The following is a 19823-nucleotide window of genomic DNA, read 5'->3' on the forward strand; positions in this document are numbered from 1 at the left end:
CAGGAAGATGAGTTTTCTCGTCTTCCTGACACCAGGCCCAGCACTCTATCCATTGTGCCACATACCTGATTTCATATATATATATATATATATGTGTGTGTGTGTGTGTGTGTGTGTGTGTATGTATGTATTTATGTATGTATACACACATATATACACACAAACACATATAGTATGTGTGTATATATAGTGTGTATGTATATACACACATGTACATACAAATACATTATACACATGTATACATATATACACATACATGCACATACAAATGCATGCATGCCTATATGTATGTATATATATGCACATATACACACATGTATATACATTTTTGTTTTCTTTGATTTTTTCAATTACACATAAAAATAATTTTTAACATTTGTTCTTTAAAATAATTTTTCATAATTTTCTAAATTCTTTCCCTCCTTGAGAAGGCAAACAACTTGATATAGATTATACATGGATAGTCATGTAAACCATATCCATGTTAGCCATGTTGCAAAAGGTAATACAGACAAAAAAGAATAATAAAGAAAGAAAAAAATAATGCTTCAATCTATGTTCAGATACATTCAGACTCCATCAGTTCTTTCTCTGGAGGTGGATAGCTTTTTTCATCATAAATCCTTTGGAATTGTCTTGGATCATTATACTGCTAAGAATAGCTAAGTCATTCATAGTTGATCATCATACAATATTTCTGTTATTATGTATAATGTTCTCCTGGTTCTATCTGAGCTTTCTTTAACAACTCATTATCTAGAATCTACTCTTTTGCCTGAATTCTTGAACTTATTTACATTTCAGGTCTATATCAGCTTCTCTGGGTAACAAGTTCCATATTTTCCTTCTTAGGATATTAACATTTCTTTTTATTTGTTAGACAGTTTCTTTCTAGACACCTCCATTCTACTTCTATTCCTGAAGGCCTTAGTCAAATCCTTGACCTTGTATCATAGATCCACTTAATCTTATTCTTATAGGACTAATGACTAAAGCTTCCTAATTTTTCTAGCTCTACCCATTAAAAGCCCTCCTAGTCCACTGACCATCTTGTTGCCTTTCTTACTATTCCTTTAAGCTCTTTCTTTAGGTGTAATGATCAGAACAGCATGTGGTATTTCGGAGACAGATACATCACTGTATTGTGCAAGGTTATGAGCATGTTTTATACATCCTTCTTTTCCTGGAGACTTCAAACAATTTGTTAGCTGTTCGTTTATGGAGGCACTTCAGGTTAATGTCTTTGGGAAACTGTCAGTGATGACTGCAATAATCCCTTTTCCAGAGTCAGAGCCCACCTTCTTATAAAGAGACCTTGGCTCATATCCCTCCAGTGTAAGATCTGGCGCTCATCTGCACTGAAACTCACCTATTACTTTTCTATCCACTCACACAGCCTTATGAGAAAAGATGTCATGCATTGTAATATTTCAGTACTCAGTTCCATATCTGGATCCTTAGCTGGAAGCAGTGACCTCTCTTGAGTATCACTATTTAACTGGGGCAACAGAAAGAAACTGGCTATTAGTCATCTATAATGTGTGCCTGCTGCTTAAGGATTCAGCAGCTAGATAGCATCTCAGAATTTAAGGGGAACCAGGGAGGAGCAGATAGATGTAAATGAACAAATGTCAACAATTTATTTTCTACATCCATTTACCATCAATCCTAGATGCTGTTAAGGAGTGCTATCACCACTCTCTTAAGAGCACAGAGACTAAAATACATCAGATCAGATAAATTCTTTGGTATTATATGGGAAAGGAATGTTATATCTCTGTTAAAAATTCTTTCTTACAAGTTATTTAGCTGAAGCTTAAATATTATATTCTGGTATATCTGTATATATGGACTCGAAGTTCTTCAACGGAGCAGTTTCTATCTCACTGTTAGGTCGATTAGAAGTGGTCTAACAAGGGTCCAATTGCATGGCAATTGTAAATACCAGATAAGAGAGGGGTGAGGGAAAGTCTCTTCAAACAAAACACAACCAAAAACCCACAGATGTAGGAGAAAATAGGGTCTCGTGAAGACTGGCAACTAAAAACTATTTTTAAAATTTTCTTTTTTCTCCTTAATTTCTATAACTTGTGAGGAAACGGTATTTGGCAGTAAAAACAGGGACCTTTCTTTTGGGAAGTTGTAAGCAGCAATGAGAGGTTTCTCAACAGTGAGTGATTCAAAAGCTGAAAGTCAATGGTTTATAAGGACTTCCAGTACAAAATTGTCCCAGAGTCCTCAGTTTGGAAATACGCACAGACCATGGGGAGATTTTGACTATGCTTAAAGATGCTGCATGAGTTACTTCTATTCACACTTGTGGGGAAAGCCAAGGCTAAATTAATCAGATTCATAATAGGTAAGTATTTACGAAAAAGTAACTACATTTTATATTTCTTTAAATCTTGTTCTCACATTGCATAGCATCTGTTTATATGTTGCTTAAATTAATACTGGGTAAGAGTTATATTTAACTGTTTCACAAAAGTTATCATTCTCAAAGAACAAGCACAAATGAGCACAAAATTTTTACATTTTCTTTTGGTTTATTAACTACACCTATGGAAAGCTCAGTTGCTTGAAGGTACTACTTTCCACCCGGGAGAAATGTAAATTCAAATGTTAATTGCAAGAAAAGTATTCAACTGGAGCAATAATTTTGCAAACCCAAACTAAAAAATAATAATGGCTAACATTGTACACTGTTTAAAGCTTCCTTCCTAAATTATCAAATGCTACCTAAAGCATAGGTAGTATACTTCCTAGTATAGCCAGGAAGCTTTTCCTTAGGGGGAAATATTGAAAAAGTGAGGAGATGTTGGGTTTGAGCCCCAGGGGAGTAAGATCTGACCTTGAGGAAAGCCTCCTTTTGTTCCAGATGTTTGCTGATGAGTGGAATGACATGGTCGATCTCTGCTGCTGGCCCCAATTTATCCCGTCCTCCACACCAGTCCTCATCTCTCCGGTATTCCTGCTCTAGGCTCTCCAGGACACTGCATACCTAATGGAAGAAGGAGGAAATGAGTGAGTAAATCATTCAAACAATGAATCAATAAACGTTTACTGAGGAACTTACTAAATTTAGCTGGGGAGACAGTATACCTATAAAATGACTTCACACTTTCAAAGTATCACCCCCAAGAGTATATGTGGATAAAAACTTAACTGAGGCTATTTTTAAAAGGGATACAGTATGAAAATGGGAGGGGGTGCTGAAAGATGCAAAGGAAAAGAAGGGTAAAGTAGGGCATCCAAGACCAGCTTCCTTTACTTCACAACTTTGCCCAGGGCCATACCTGTCCCATGATTCTGGATATCTTACACCTGGCTATGGGTCTCAAATCACTCAATTAATTTTGTCTTTAGACATCTTTTCTCTCTGCAAATGTATAAAATGAAATCTGACTAGATCGGCAGGCTCAGGACTTAAGAGAACACCCTTTATATGCACATAAAAACCTCAGGTTATGCAGGTGGAAAGCCACAGATCTGACTTTATTAAACTTTCTCCAAGGCTAGACTCCTAAATATCACCTAGAAAAGAAACTATATTTCAAATACATCACTGTGCTAAGGAGCAACTCAAATGGATGAACTTCAGTGAAAATTTGCCCAACTTTAGAATCCTTTTATAAGAAAGTCTTGATTAACCCGACTCAACTGTTACCTCCATCACTTCAGAAATTTCATAGCGCTTGTATTTAAAAATGCACGCACACACAAATGCGTATAGTTCTAAGGTATACAGTACCTGGCATCTAACTTATGCTTAATAAATGTTTGTTGAGTTGAATTAAGAAGGTGTAAATAATATATTTATGGGAGATATAGCAAGGTGGCCTAATCAATACAGATCTGGCCCTGGAATCAGGCTGAATCCTTCCACAGACACTTGCTGAGTTGACACTGGGCAAGTCAATTAACCTCTCTCAGCCTCAGTTCCCTCTTCTGTAGAATGGGTATAAAAACTGCACCTATTTCAGAGAGTTGATAGAAGGACCAAATGAGATAGTACATATGAAGCACTCTGTAAACCTCAAAGTGCTAAATACACATTAGATAAAATTATTATTGTATGTATTTTTGTCTGTTTTTTCTACATGAGTTTTTATCTCCTACCTTCATTCCTCACCCCAACTCCCAATCGCCTTGTAATGCAAATTCCTAAGGACAAGGGGCAGATAGGTGGTGCAATGGATAGAGTGCCAGGAAGACTCATCTTCCTGAGTTCAAATCTGACCTTAGACACCTATCAGGGGTGTGACTCTGGGCAAGTCACTTAACCTTGTTTGCCTCAGTTTCCTCAACAGTAAAATGAGCTGGAGAAGGAAATGGCAAGCCACACAGTATCTTTGCCAAGAAAACCCCAAATGGTGTCACGAATAGTCAGGCATGACTGAGATGACTGAACAACAAAGATACAGATTGTGCCTCTTTAAACTGTGAGTTCCAAGAGATAAAGGGAGTTTCTCTTCAGCATGCACCAGTCTGACCCATTGAAGGGGGTGGGGTTTGGGGTTTCAGAAAATACCAAGTCAGGATTATTATTAGATCATTCAGTTTCCACTTTGGAGCCCCATCTGTGGAGCTGGTTAGTAGGAGGAAATATTTACAAGTATCTGAATTTAATCTAATCCACTGCCTTGCGGAGGGGAATATGGCAAAGTAAACAGATGTTAGTATCATAACCCATCCTTCTATTTTCCAATATTTTGAGCCAGAAGAACACTATAACAACAATAACAGCTGCCATTCATACAGCCCATTAAGGTCTCCAAAGTGCTTTCTATATGTTGTCTCCTCTGATTCTTGAAACCACTCTGTGAGATCAATGCTATTTTTGTCTCCATTTTCTAGATGAAGAAATGGAAGCTGAGAGATGGTCAATAATTTGGCCAGCCAGCGTCACTCAGTTAGCAGGTATCTGGGGCCAGATCTGAAGTGAAGTCTTCCTAATGCCAAATCCAACATTCTATGGACTCTGCCATCTAGCTGTCTCAATATACACAAAGAGGATAATGACATTATGATTGGTAATAATAATTATTATTGACTTTTTCTGGACTGGTGTCCACTTATATTTTTATTTTTTTAATTTTTGGACTCTTTTCAAAAAGTTATTATTTATGTATTTTAATATCCTTTTTAAAAACAATTTTGAGTTCCAAATTCTCTCCCTCCCTCCAGCCTCTCCCTTACCCACTAAGAAGGCAAGTCATATGTTGTCAATTACACTTGTGAAATTATCATTGGCATTTTCACTAACTATGAAAACAACACTATAAAACAGCTAAACTCTGATTAATTCTACTGACCAGTTTCAGTCCTAGAGAATAGATGATGCAAAACACCTCGCTCCTCTTGGGAGAGAGGTAGGAAGCCAGAGATGGGGATTATGGACATACATGCTTTCAAACATAGTGACTGTATTTCTATTGTCTAATTCTTTTTCTTTGTTATAAGAGAGAGTTCAGGAAACGATCAGATTACAGAGAAACAAAGAGCAACAATAAAACTTTTAAAAAATAAAATAATGAGCAAATATCTTTATATTTGGAAGGTAGCTGAGAGATCATCTAATCAGTCCACCCACCCCATTTTACAGGATGTAAATCATAGGTGTTATGGTCACATGGGTCATGGGGCAGAGGGAGGCTTTGAATCTTGATCCTTCCGGGCCAGGACAACACTCTCTCTGCCTCACTATGCTGTCCACTGAGAGGGGGCAAGTTGTGGATTTGGAGCTGGGAAAGTGGCAGGGGTAAGGGGGTAAGAGAAGTGAGTTCTCTGCCTTGGTGACAGAGGTTGTAGCTTGCTCATCTACCGCCTCCACTCACCTGCTCAGATGTTTTATAAAAGGCCACAGAGGCATTGACCAGCTTGAGCCTGTCTTCCATCTTCAGCATCAGCTGCTGCCAGTGCATCGCCACCTTCTCGGCACATTCCCGGATGGCATCGGCATCATAGTGCCCAGCTTGGAGCAATACCTCTGCCTTCTGCTGCACCTGTAGGGCACTCTGGTGCGTCTTCTGCAAGGAAGTTGCATGAAAGAGGGACTGGGCATGAGGGGAGGAGAGAGAGGTTCATGGGGATGACCCAGGTATAATATGGGAGAGGGGTGGAGTGAGGTGTGAGCAGGAAGATGCAGAAAAAGTTAAACAGTTTTAAAATGACTTTTTTCTTCACAATTTTCTACTATTGCTACTAGTTATAGACATTAAAAAAATATTCATTCACAAAATCATAGATCTAGAGATGGAAGGGAGTTAGAGGACTCCTACTCCACCCCTGAGTTCAAATCTGGCCTCAGACACTTACCAGCTATGTGAGCCTGGGCAAGTCACTTAACCCTGTCTGCCTCAGTTTCCTAATCTACAAAATGAGCTGGAGAAGGAAGTGGCAAAACCACTCCAGTATCTTTGTCAAGAAAACCCCAAATGGGGTCATAACTAGTTGATGAAACAAATCCACCCTCCTCATTTTACAAATGAGGAAAGGTTCTAGGAGGTGAATTGCCCAAGGACACTAAGGTCAATCAGAGACAACATTTGAACCCAGATTCTCTGATTATAGAAACATTGCTTTTTCCATTGGACCATATTTCTACCCCACTACGCCATCCCTCCCCCTCCCATTCCTTGAATTACAACATACATATATGTGGACATCCCAGTAGATATCAGAATAGATCCCTCCTGATCTCATTGTCATGCTCTTTTGCATGATGCAACACAGGTTTTCAAGGAGAATTTTGCTTACAGGGATGGGAAGGGGAGCTGGGGGTGCTGGAACCGCTCAGACCAGCTTCTAAGAGCCAGCTGCTAAATTTTCACTGTATTTATACCTTGAAAACAGGCAAATGTTACAAATCAAGGTTTGATTTATTATTTTGTTGGTTGTCTAGACTTAAGAAAGCGATGGGGAAAATGTTAATAGTTCAAATGAAACTTAAAAAGTGCCATGTGTACAATTTATTTTGAGAGCTTGTTAGCAATTTACTAACGCACCCCTGAGAAGGAGGCAAAGAAGTTGTATGTATACCTCCACCCTCTCCCTGACCCAACTCCTTTGTCCTGCGTTATTCACTACGTAAATTCTCCCCTCCCTTCAAATGTCATTCCAAAGAATTTCCATCATTTTTATTTTTCCAGGGAAGTCATTGTCAGTGAAATGAATTCCGTGACTTTGCCTTTTGTAATGAATTTATTTTCTAGTCATTGACCTAGTTCAGTGTTCTGGTCAGATCCTTTTAAAAGTACATCACATGGCAACAAAAATCTCATGTAACAAAAAACTCCAACCAATGACCCACTGACTACAAGCAATGTTCAATTAAGCATAATCCAGGAATTTAAAAGAATTTGATCAGTCTAGTGCAGTTCATTATTGTGGGATTTGATCTTTATATTCATCTCTCTAACACATTTAAAAGGTAAAGAATGACAAGTATCATCAATGTCCTACTGCCCACAGTAACGGAGAACAGTGGTAGCTTGGATGATTCCAGAAAGCAGACACCGTTTTAATAAATCACTTATATTTGCCAGTGAAATAAATTCTGTGACTCTGCCTTTTGCAATGAATTTATTTTCTTATTCTTTTTGGGGGGATTGGAATAGGGGAAATAATTGGGGTTAAGTGACTTGCCCAGGGTCACACCAGCTAGTAAGTGTCTGAGGCTGGATTTGAACTCCTGACTCTAGGACCAGGGCTCTATCCACTGAGCCACCTAGCTGCCCCAATGAATTTATTTTCTTAAAGCTGCTTAGCTCAGGTTCTTATTAGAGGCACTAGGGTATAAGTGAAAGAGCACTAGACATAGAGTCACTGGTTTGGGGTTCAAATTCTGCCTTAATGCTTACTAGCTACATATCTTGAGACAAGATACTAAATCTGCTAGATTTCTTATTTGTACACTTGTGCTACCTCCTTCATAAATTAATGTGAGTAAAGAACTGGCAAAACCTTAAAACACTATGGAAATGAGTTATGCTCCACAGATCTTGTGAACATAGATAATAAGTAACAGAGGTAGAATTTGGACCCAGATCCTCTTGCTCCACAAATAGTACTTTCTTCACTATATTATGCTTCCTGGACAGAAGCAAACTATGAACACTAACTTTATATCACATTTAGTCTTCACTCTCCTAAGTACATATCAACTGTTTGTGGTGGGGGGTGACTACAGAGTGGCTGGAGAAACCAACCCGGAACTTAACACTTGTAGTTACAGACTAAAACAGGTGATGGACAGCTGAGATTGACTGTTTCTGACACTAATGAACAGACTTATTGAAATGCCCACTCCTTTTTCTAATAATAATTAGCATGTATTAAATTAAACCCTTTAAGGTTTGGCAAACACTTTACCAAGATCTCATTTTATTCTTACAACAACCATGGAGGTGTGTATGTGTGTGTGTGTGTGTGTGTGTGTGTGTGTGTGTGTGCTATTATTATCTGTTTTACAGATGAGGAAATTGAGGTGGACACAAGTTAAGTGAATTGCCCAAGGTCACGCATGTAGTATCTGAGGCCCGATTTAAACTCTGATCTTCCTCATTCCAGGTCTAGTGCTCTATCCAAAGTGCACTTAGCTGCTAGTTCTCAAAAGGACTGGGGGATTCCCACATTTGAGATGGGTTAGTTTGACTCTAGAGTACAGGGAGCCCAGTAAACAGTGATTGGCCTCACATAGCTGTACCCACACAATACAGCTAGTGATCTTTACCTTCAGAGCCATCTCTGGAAATATCCCACACGCTAACCAACTCAGAACACCCGCCCTCTGACCAAAACTTTTTACCTAGCTCTTTTCCTGTTCTCTCATATCTACTGTACCCATTCTTCACCCTCATCATCATCTCTGGTCTTTTAACTTCTTATTGTTCTCTTTCTAACTTCAGTATCTTTTTTCTGGCTCATCAACCATATTATATAATATGTTTATATATAATACAAAAATAATTATATATGTGCTTGCCATCTCCTCCACTAAAATATAATCTCTTTGTGAATAGCGATTTTTCCTTTTTTCTAGGAGGCAGCTAAATGGTGTAGTGGATGGAGAGCTGTACATGAAATCAGAAAGAATTGAGTTCAAATCCACGCTGCCTGTGATCCTAGGCACGTCACTTAATCTCGATCTGTCTCAGGGTCCCCTTCTGTAAAAGGGGATAATAATGGTACCTCTTTCATGGAATTGTTGTGAGGATAAAATGACTTAAAATTTGTAATTCTTAGAATATATTATTATAGTTGTTTTTTTTATCATATTCCTAGTATCTAGGACAGTGCCTAGCACATAGTAAGAACATAGGAAATGCTTTTAAAATTGATTGATTGATTGATGTCCTTTTGTATCTGGCCTAAACTTTATGGTTCGCTGTCCTGCAGTGGTGTCCTAGGAAGGTTGCCCACTGTTCTTAGCATGCTGATTCCCAGTTAGTAACCTTGAGTAACACCAACTGTCCCCTCTTTCTGCTTCCATTCCCAAGGTGCCCAATGCAAACAAAGTCCTGGAACTTCTGTTACTGAATTCAAAACAATTTCATTTTATCTGTCTTCATTTGGGCCTCTGGTGCTTGGAAATCCTTTTATTAATCTCCTCATCTTCTCCCTCTCGATTAGGGTCCCAAAGCAGCTGTTCCACTTTCTTCCTCCTCTCTCCTCAAGGTCCCAATCCAGGCCTTACATTCTTTTCACTCTCAGAAAATAAACTTGTTTCCCCTTCACATTAAAGACTGAGTGAGCTCTCTTGTCTTTCTTTTTTGACTTCAAAATGGCTCAGGATTATATCTTCTTATTACTGCAACTTCTCTGCATTTTTACAACTTTTTTTTAAATAAAGAATGGGATATAAAGAGCTAATTTTTTTTCTAATTGAATACTCAGGCATCGATGTTCTTCAGTCCTTTTTAGTTTTCGATCTTTATACAATTTATTTTAAATGGAGACTATTCTTTCTCTCCTCTCCAAAAAAAATGGGATACCATTCAATCAGTCACCAAGTTCCATTGATTATGCTTTCCCAGTGTCTCACATGCGCTCCTTCCTTCATATTCCTACTTCTCATCCTTGTTTAGGGTCTCAGTACCTCATGACTACAGTCGTCTCTTTACTGGCATTTCTTCTTCCATTTCTTCTACCTTTTATTAATTCACCCTATATATCACTGAAAAATCAATCTTCCAAAATACCTGTGTCACCTCTCAACTCAAAAATTTCAAGGGGTTCCTTATTGTCAGTAGGGACCTTATGGTAATCTTACCTAATCTTGTTTTATAGAGAGTGAAACTGAGGCCAGTGAGATTAATCAAGGTCACACAGGCCTTCAACTGGGATTTGAACTCATGTCCTCAAACTCCAAATTCAATGCTATTGGCAATTCCAGCCCATTTATTCATATTTCCAATCTTCCCCTACATGAACCCTTTATTCCAGCCAGACATGATCCTACATCTATACCTTTGTCTTCTAGTCTAAGGCTTACTTGGCTTTCAAAGTCCAGTTCAAGTCTTCTATTTTCCATGAAGTTATCCTCAAAGAACCCAATTCTTGGTACTGGTTCCTTCCCCTGAGCTCCTAGAACATTTGCTCTTTGTACCCCTCATTTGTCGTAGTGCATATGCTACCTTGTATACTGGATTGCTATTTGTCTTTTTATGTACATGTCTCATGTTTCCCTGACTGGAGAGTAAGCCCCTTGAGGGAAGGAATTTTGTCTGTTTCTATTTCCAGGGCCTGGCACAGTGTCCCGCCTATAGGAGGTGCCTAATAAGTGGTAACTGATAATAACCAATAATAATGGGTAATATTATCAGCACATGTTTCTCCTGACTCTGCCTCTTACTTCCATAAGACCTTGGGCTCTCTGGGCCTCAAATTTCTCATCTGCAGAATGAGGGGATTAGACAATGAGCCCCCAATTCCCTTCCAGTTTTGAATCCAAGGTCTTATGTGAGAAACCAGCAAATGCCTGACATTGTGCTCAAAATCAGGTTGCCCTACACCTTCATCTAGGAGGGGAATGCTATCCTAAAGTCTTCCTGAAATCCTGGGCAAGGATGGCTTCAGAGGACTTTACTCCTTTTCCCCTAGGGACCTGCTTGAACTCAGCCCTGCTCTTGCCCCATAATTTAATTATCTCATAGCTATTGTAGCCATTTCCTACTTTCAATTAAAAACAAAAAAGACTTGGCCCACATTTCATATTTCTGGCTTGCTCAACTTTTCACTGCCTTGTTGTATTTATTTATAATTCCTGATCATCTGAGCCATGAGCCTGTAATGGGGGCCAGGAATGTTTGCGAGTAATACAGCTTTGAAAAAGTCATTAGCAGGAGAAATGATAGTTGCTAGGAATGCAAAAGACAATATCTAAAGCAAACCAGTTGGATTTAATATCCAGCTGCTTTAACTACTGTTCATGTGGTAATGCTTATGTTTAAAAATGCATTAGAGAATTTAAAATAAAAATGAGCTTAAAAACTCAGCTGTCTATGAAAACCTCCCAGGTAGCTTGATTCTCTGAAGATACATCAGACAGAGCACCTTGGATATGAACTGAATCAGCTAGACTTGATTGGTAAATTTCTGGCTCCCTTGGGGGTGAGCCCTGGGGAGCTGCTTTAACAGTCCCAGGCTGAGCAGAAGTAGTGATTCTGGCTCTCTTGAGCATGGACCGTGAATGAAATTGTAACTTCTTTGTGAGATACCTGGCTTCTCTCTGGCAACCCTAGCAGTCAAACGGAATCATCTATTAGTAGTCATGGCAAATTCCTCAAATGCTATCGTCAAAAGGGGTTAAATCAAGCCATACTCTTTAAACTCCCCTTAACATAGCTTGAATTTTGAGCAGTGTTATATTTTTTTTTCTCCCATGACAGAGAACTTGGTTCAAAGGGACACGTATAGATTGGAATGGAGAGAATAAGCCTTAAATTGGTGTGCTGGTCTTGACAATTAGACAGTGTTGGTGGTGGCTCACCCTGGGAAAAGCCTCTGCCTGCTCCCCTAAGATTTTCCAACATTCCTTCAATATCCATATTTTAAACTACTCCAGTAGTCTCCCTTGGAGAATAGACTGCTACATTCTAAAAAAGATCATTTTCTATGAATATCAAGGTATTATTTTGATAAAAATACATGCATGAAAACCTAACAGTGATGAGTAGTTGTGTTATCAGAGAAGGGCGTAGAGTATTTATACTATGGTGACCCAGAATTGCCAATATTATTATCAAATGCAGTTACCAAGAAAGCTACACTAATATGGAATTTAGCCGTTATGCTATTTCCCCATTCATTGGCTAAGACTCATGAGGGATTTTGACTGGCTGTCACCTTCCAGCAGCAGATAAGACCCACATTTCCTACATATTCCAAAAGAAGTTGAGTTCAGCACTCCATCATTAGTAGGAAGAGTCTGTACATGTTTTTCTCTTTCTTCCTTCTCCCATTGGAACCGAACTATAACTTTACTTAAATATAGCCCTTATGCCTCACTTCTTATTTTTCCTTGCTCTCCCTCTACCAAAGGAATCAACTCCAGTCTCCATGGGATGGATAAGGAGACATAATTTCAAGCATTATTTAAGTCATTAACCCACATCAGAATTAATTTTTACTAGATTTTTATGGATAAAGTTAGTTTATTTAAAAGTCTTTCTCCTTCAAAAATCAGTTTGTTTTGCCATTATAGCACATTCCTGGAATTCTAATTCTGCCTCTACTATGAAAGGAACTGAAGCAATCTGTTTGTGCAACTTGTACCAATTCTAGCCCAACTTAGTTACTAAAAGTTCCTCTCCCCATTTCCAGTCCCTATTGGGGGAAATAGAGACCCATACTTTACTAGAAACATATCGTGGGAACATTAGCGTAGCTCAGATATTTTAAGAATTTCATCCCATTTTCCTAACGATGTGCACTATAACTTCTGAAATGCTTAATCCTCCTTTCTGATTACTCTTCAATTGGCGTGGCTCCACACACTCTGGCTTTTCTTAGCCTCTTTCACTCATGCAGTTAATATTTGGAAAAGTGGCAGAGCGGTTGGGCATTTCTATAGGCCTCCATTCCCCACAGTGCCCTAGAGGGTCTGCAGTTTGAAAGATGTATCATTTTGCAATGTGAATGAACTTTAGTATAGTTATAAGCCTGGATCTTCACACCTTAGGTTTTCTTAAAACACTTTAATTTTCTTCTTGATCAATTCTTGGTTGTGGGGAAGGTATAAACCCCAGTGTGTTTCACTCAAATGCTTTTCTTTTTTTTTTAAAGAAACCATCCCAAACCTCAGGGAACTCTATCTAACACAGGGCCCAGTATGGTGGACAAAAGATAAGACACTAAAGCATGGATATGAGTGTTACCTCGATGGCTAGTTGGAACTGTTCATGTTCCCGCTGAAGCTGCTCAGCTTCTGACAAAGAGCTGGCATTGACCAAGCTGGCATTCAGCATTGACTCCCCATTGCGGATCCAACCCAGGACCTGGAGAAACAGGATAAGCACATATTTTATTAACCTGTTACAGATTCCCATCGAGGCACTTGTCCTGCTAATTATTTCAGTCACACACAGTCCAGGCATTCTCATTCATAGAAATATTCATTAAATATCTAATTTCTTCATTCTCCATGATCATAGAAGAAATATGGAATAACTCAAATATCCTTCCATTTCTGTGTTCTAAAATCCTATCCTTCAAAACTCAGCTCAGATTTCACTTCCTTCATGAAACCTTACCCAAGTCACCCTAACTAGAAGTTTTCTCTGAATTCTTATCATACTTTCTACCTCTCTTGTGATATAGTCTGCCTTGCATTAAGTTGAAAATGTTTCATCTCCCCTATTAAACCGTAAGCTCATTGAAGACAAGGGTCATGCCTTATTCTTTTTTGTAATCCCTAGCACAGTGCCTTAAAAATAATAAGTAATCAATAAATGTTCAATTCATGAGTCTTCATTCTTCTCAGTATTACGTTGAAATAAAATCCATCCATTGCTCTCCTGGTCCCATAGGAGGGGTAGAATGTGAGGAAAAGTGGAATGAATGGAGACTGTAGAAGTATTGTGTGTTGCAGCCTACTTTGTCAATAAGGACTCTCCCCCCTCCCTCATGTTTTTAAAATGCATGATTAGAAGTCATCTTTCTGTCTTAGACAAATAATAATGCTCATATGCCTCAAATTTTCTGCAAGGACAGAAAAAATAACCAATGCTACATTGTGTATGGACATCATCAGTGTGCTTGCCATGTGGCCAAAGGTAAGCCTCATAATCTTGCTGATCTAAGTCTCATCTGAAAGGAGGATTATCTTCCCATTCCTTACTTCATGGAGGAAAGAAGTCCATAAAATGTAAAATGCTACTTAGACGTGATGTAATTCCAACCCCACTGAAGCTATCAAATTAGGATGGAAGTGTTATTCCAATTGATATGACAGAAAGTGGGATAGGATGCCATTAGTTCCAGAAAATAAAACCTCATATTGCATGTATGAAGTCCTCAGGATCATTACCGTACCCTCCTAAAGCTGGCTAGTAGTGTCTAATTATCTTGAAATGGTGGATACAAGTGTGTGGGGGGCAGCATGCTAGATTCACAGATGAGGCTTTCACTTTTACAGTTTCATCTCTTTGGGAAACGTGTATGGTCATTTATGATTTGGAAATATATATGTACTGCCCAACAGGCTGGAGTACACATGGCTTGGTCCACTGATTCATTCATGTACCTTCACAAAATACTCTTTCCTGCTGTATCACTGAGATAATCTGTCTTCCCCTGGGCAGAGGAAATTAGTTGTAAAAGGCAGAAGCCAAGGAAGTCTGGGTAAGACAGCTAAGCCCTAGGAGGTGACCACCTGGAGAAACTGGAGGCTTCAATGCTACCATGTGGAATTTCTCCATTTATCAGCTTTCACATTTAGAAGCAGATCATTGGTCCCAACAACAACACATTTATTAAATCTGTTAAATAAACCATTTATTTAAAAGGATAAGGAATGACAGAATGAAACAGACCCAAATATCTATATCTCCTATTACATCATCCTATCTCCTTGTTCATTCCCATTTTTCAACTGCTTTCATTAAGTAACTAAAGGACTCAGGAAGCAGTGTGCTATAATGATAAAGAAATGGATTCCAAGTCAAGAAGACCTGAGTTTGAATCTTACCTCAGATACTTACTACCTGTGTGACCCTGCGCAAGTCACTTGGTTTCTTTGGACCTCAGTTTCCTTATTTATACAATGGGAGAGTTGTATACTATTATCTCCAAGATTCTTAGCTCTAAGATTCTGTTTCATTCTTCAAAGGATAAACCATCTCACTAAAATCTCCCCATTGTATGTGGCTTTAACCTTGTGGTAGGGTCATGATGGTGTTAACTGTCTCTGTAAATTAGATTCCTTCATATATGATGATTAGAGACAGCGGTTAATAGTTAGCTGGCAATGAATAGTAAGAAATACAACTTTTCCCTTCTAGCAGAGACTTCATGGCTCCAAATCTCAGCTTGACTAACATGCCTCCCAGCCTCCTCCCAAATGAAAAGGGACATAGAGGTCCATTCAGGAGCAGGTAACAATTAGAAAAAGTATTTCTTCAGATATTGGGGATAAGAAGAGAACTATGAGTTTAGGAGCAGAGTCCTAGCCTGAAATGTGAGGATCTGGAGCAATCAGCAAACCAATCAATCTATCACTCCACAAGTATTTATTAATACTATGTACCAGGCTCTGTGCTCTATACTTGGGATACATAAGCAATAACCAGCATTAAACATGGTGTGAAAGGTACACTGGTCAAGCAGTGATATCGTTTCCTCAAATCAGCTTTGCAATTCATAGGTACACTGGATATAGTGTTGGGCTTGGAGTCAGGAAGACCTGAGTTCATATCTGGTCTCAGACATTTGCTAGTTAAATGACCCTGGGCAAGTTACTTAACCTTGTTTGTCTCAGTTTTCTCATCTGAAAAATGAACTGGAGAAGGAAACGGCAAACCACTTCAGTATCATTGCCAAGAAAGGCCCATAAAAATGGGGTCACAAAGAGTTGGACATGACCCAAAAGACTGAACAATAAGAATTCATAGGCTCAGAGAGCTACAGATGGAATCAGCCTTTTAAACCATCTAATCCAACCCTATCATATTAGTAACTAAGGAGATGCCTATCAATTGGGGAAAGCCTGAGTAAGATAGGGTACATGAATCAAAGGAATATTGCTTTCCTCTAAGAAACAATGAATATGTTGAATACAGAGAAGTATGGAAAGATGTTTTTAATTAATTGGTGTAGAATATAGTAAGTAGAACCATGAAAATAACATATACAATGACCATAACAATAAAAATGGAAAGAACAAAAAAACCCAATTAAAACTGAAGACTATGAAATTATAATGACCAGACGGCCCAAGAAGAGATGTGAGAATGCAACTCCTTTCTTTGCAGAGGTTGGGGGAGGGGGTCAGAAGAGTGACTGTGACTACTGAACATGATATGGAACGTCAGACTTGGTTGGTGTATTGATCAATTTTGCTGAACTGGTTTTTTTTCTCCCTTTTTTATTATTTGCTCCATGGTGCGGTTCTCTGGAAGGGGGAAGAGAGAGAGGAATCCCCTCAAATCCAAAATCCTTGGGAAATATAAGTGACATGAGGAAGTATAGGTATAAACAAAAGATGTCAATACTTTGCTTAATTGAGATGAATTCCAGTGAGCAGAAGGGGGACTTCGTTGCTCTAGTGGTTTTGTTGTTGTTGTAGTACATACGTTAAGTTGTGTGCCCTCCATATTTTGAAGGGCAAAACATTGGCTGTCTGTTCCTGATTCTGGCTGTCTAGGAATCAGGTCTCTAGGAGTATAGATTTATTGAGACCAGAAGTAGAAACAAGAGAACCAGGAAAGACCTGCTGATGCTTCAATTGGCCAACAAAGGGTGTCAGGGAAAAGTAAAGTGGACCCAAGTATGGAAACACACGGAATTAGAAAGAGAAAATACAAAAGACTCTAAAAGACTCCAAGAGTAGAACTGGCCCAGACAGAGATGACTGGAGGGAAGGATCTTGAGCCAGGTGATTTCTAAGAATAACATTGTCTCATGTGGGCATACCAGTACTCAACACACTGAGAACCATTTGCTTGTGTAGTGTCTATACACTTGTGAATTCTATGCTTATATTTTTATAATTTTTATGAAATGAGTGTAGTAAGCAGTACCAGGAAAACAATCTATACAAGGACCACAAGGACAAAATAAAACAACCCAAACTGAAAGCTGCGAAATTATAAAGTCTGGTCATGGCCCTAAAGAAGAGGTATGAGAATGTACCTCCTTCCTTTTTGTGCTGCTGTGCACAGTAAAACAGTGCTATTAAATTACTCTGAGGAGGAGTACATTCCTATATCTGTGGCCATAAAACGATACCCAATCTCTCAGATGGTGGTTGCTAAGACAGGGAACCTGCTGGGATAACCTTCTTTTAGTTTCTGGATCATCGATTTAGAGTTATAGGTAAAGTTAGAGTCACCTTTCACCTACTTTGGATTTGATTTGTACTTACTTATTTAAGGATTTGTTGCCTCCTTTGTTAGAATATAAACTCCTCGAGGTCAAGAACTGTTGTTTGTATGGGGTGCAGGTGGAGTATTTTATCTCCAGAGCTATGTACAGTGTCTGGCGCACTGTTCAGTCATTTCAATCATGTCTGATTTTTTGTGACCCCATTTGGGGTTGTCTTGGCAGAGACACTGGAATCGTTTGCCACTTCCTTCTCCAGCTCATTTTACAGATGAGGAAACTGAGGCTAACTGGGTTAAGTGACTTGCCCAGGGTTATACAGCTAGTAGTATATGAAGCTAGATTTGAGCTCTGGAAGAGGGGGTTTTCCTGACTCCTTGCCCTCTATCCACTGAGGGCAAGGTAACCAAATCCTCCCCATTTATGGATTAACAATGGAAGGCTCAGAAAGGGTAAGTCATTTACCTAAGGTCATATTTAATCACTTCTCATTACTTGCCAAATCCAATAATTTTTTGCCAATCCATATTCTTATTGACTTCTTTGAAGCCCTTTTTTTTCAAGCTTGCCCATAATTGTCAAGGGAACTTTCATATCATTATCATCCTTCTTGTTACTCAGACTTACAACCTAGTTGTCATGCTTGACTCCTCATTCTCTCTTACCACTGGGATCCAATTTGTTGTCAGAATTCTCATTCATATACCTCCTTTCTTCTGACATTGCTGCCATCTTGGTGCAGACCTGTATCACTTCACACCTGTACTATTGCAATAGCCTATGGGTCTGTTTCAAGTATCTCTCCTCTCCAGCCTATGCACTGCTGGTTGCCAAAGCGATCTTCTTAAAATACAGGTGTGACCATGTTACCCTCCCATCCCCATTTAATAAAATTTTACCTCCAGGATCAAATATGAGTCTTCTGTCTAGTCTTTAAAGCTTTTCATAACCAGGACTCTTCCTACCTCTCCAGCCTCCTTATACCTTTACTTTCCTCCACATACTCTGTGATCCATTGCCTCTGGTCTCTTTGCTGTTCCTGAAACAATACTTACCTTCCTGACTTTATGCTCTTTCATTGTCCATCCCCCATGCCTCAAATGTTTTCCTTCCTCATCTCTATCTCCTGCCTTTTCTAGCTTCATTCGAGTTTCTTGACATCTTCTGAAAGAAGGCTTCCTAGCCCCTCTCAATACTAGGGCCACTTTCTCTAATTTATCTTCCCTATATATTGTTTGTACATAGTTGTTTGCATGTTGTTTCCTCCTTTAGACCATGGGCTCCCTGAGGGCAGGGACAGTCTTTCACCTTTCTTTGCATCCCCAGTGCATAGCACAATGCCTGGAATACAGCAGATTCTTAATAAATTTTTGTTGACTTGACAGGCAGAAAATGGCAGAGAATTTGTACCCGTGTCCCTCAAACTCCAAATCCTGTGCTCTTTTTGCTGTGCCAGGCTGCCTTCAGTATTGTAGGATCTAATGAACAACCCATGTTCATCTTCTCCCCCTTTGCTATTTCATATTTAGCTTTGACCTTTCCTTTCCTGACTAAAAAGACCTCTTTTTTTTCATCCTAGCATCCCATTTCTGGACCTTATTCAGTTGTTATGCTTTTCATGACATATAACAAGCAGAAAGATTCATAGTATATGCCTGGTGCTGATGTAACCAAAGTGGGATAATTTTCCCACTGTTTCTGATGACCTTCCTGATGACACCCACTAGCCCAGCATTCAGCTGGCCTTTAGTCTGCAGTCACTACATAGTGGGTCAATGTCTTCAGGAAGCAGCCTATAATCACTCCTTTCCTGGGTTGTAATTGAAAGCTCCACTCATCATCTCACAAATGCAATGTGAGTTATTTCTCCCTCACTTTATAAGTTTCCATTCAAACATATAGAAACTCAACTGATATTTTTCTACCTATTCATATAGCTTTGGGCACATCCTGCCTGAAGAACCTGCTGTAGGTGTGGGAGGACACCTCTACCTCAGTGGGGATCCTTGACAGTGATCAAAAAATAGGTTGGGCACTAGAAAATAATTATAATGTTTTACTTTTCTCAGGCAAACTAGGTGATTAGTGGATAATGTGCCAAGCCTGAAATCAGAAAACTCATCGGAGTGAGTTCAAATCCAGCTTCAGACACTTATTAGCTGTGCAACCCTGAGCAAGCCACTGAACACTGTTTACCTCACTTTCCTCATCTGTAAAATGAGCAGGAGAAGAAAATGGCAAACCACTCCAGCGTCTTTGCCAAGAAAACCCTAAATGGATTC

The 19823-nt window shown here is 39.1% G+C and overlaps 1 protein-coding gene across 6 annotated transcripts in view; it reads right to left on the reverse strand.

Annotated features, from left to right (window-relative positions):
* KALRN (kalirin RhoGEF kinase) overlaps positions 1–19823 on the reverse strand; it is a 963226-nt gene that overhangs the window by 341729 nt on the left and 601674 nt on the right. For 5 of the 6 annotated variants that reach the window (XM_072616706.1, XM_072616705.1, XM_072616703.1 and 2 more), the window contains exons 16-18: positions 13380–13499; positions 5838–6056; positions 2852–3001 (exon numbers count right to left, since the gene is read on the reverse strand). In XM_072616706.1, coding sequence (XP_072472807.1) covers positions 2852–3001; positions 5838–6056; positions 13380–13499 — 489 coding nt within the window. The remainder of the gene's footprint in view (positions 1–2851; positions 3002–5837; positions 6057–13379; positions 13500–19823) is intronic. The other variant, XM_072616710.1, reaches the window with a different exon arrangement.

Source organism: Notamacropus eugenii, chromosome 5 (assembly GCF_028372415.1).
Source record: "Notamacropus eugenii isolate mMacEug1 chromosome 5, mMacEug1.pri_v2, whole genome shotgun sequence".
NCBI lineage: Eukaryota > Metazoa > Chordata > Mammalia > Diprotodontia > Macropodidae > Notamacropus > Notamacropus eugenii.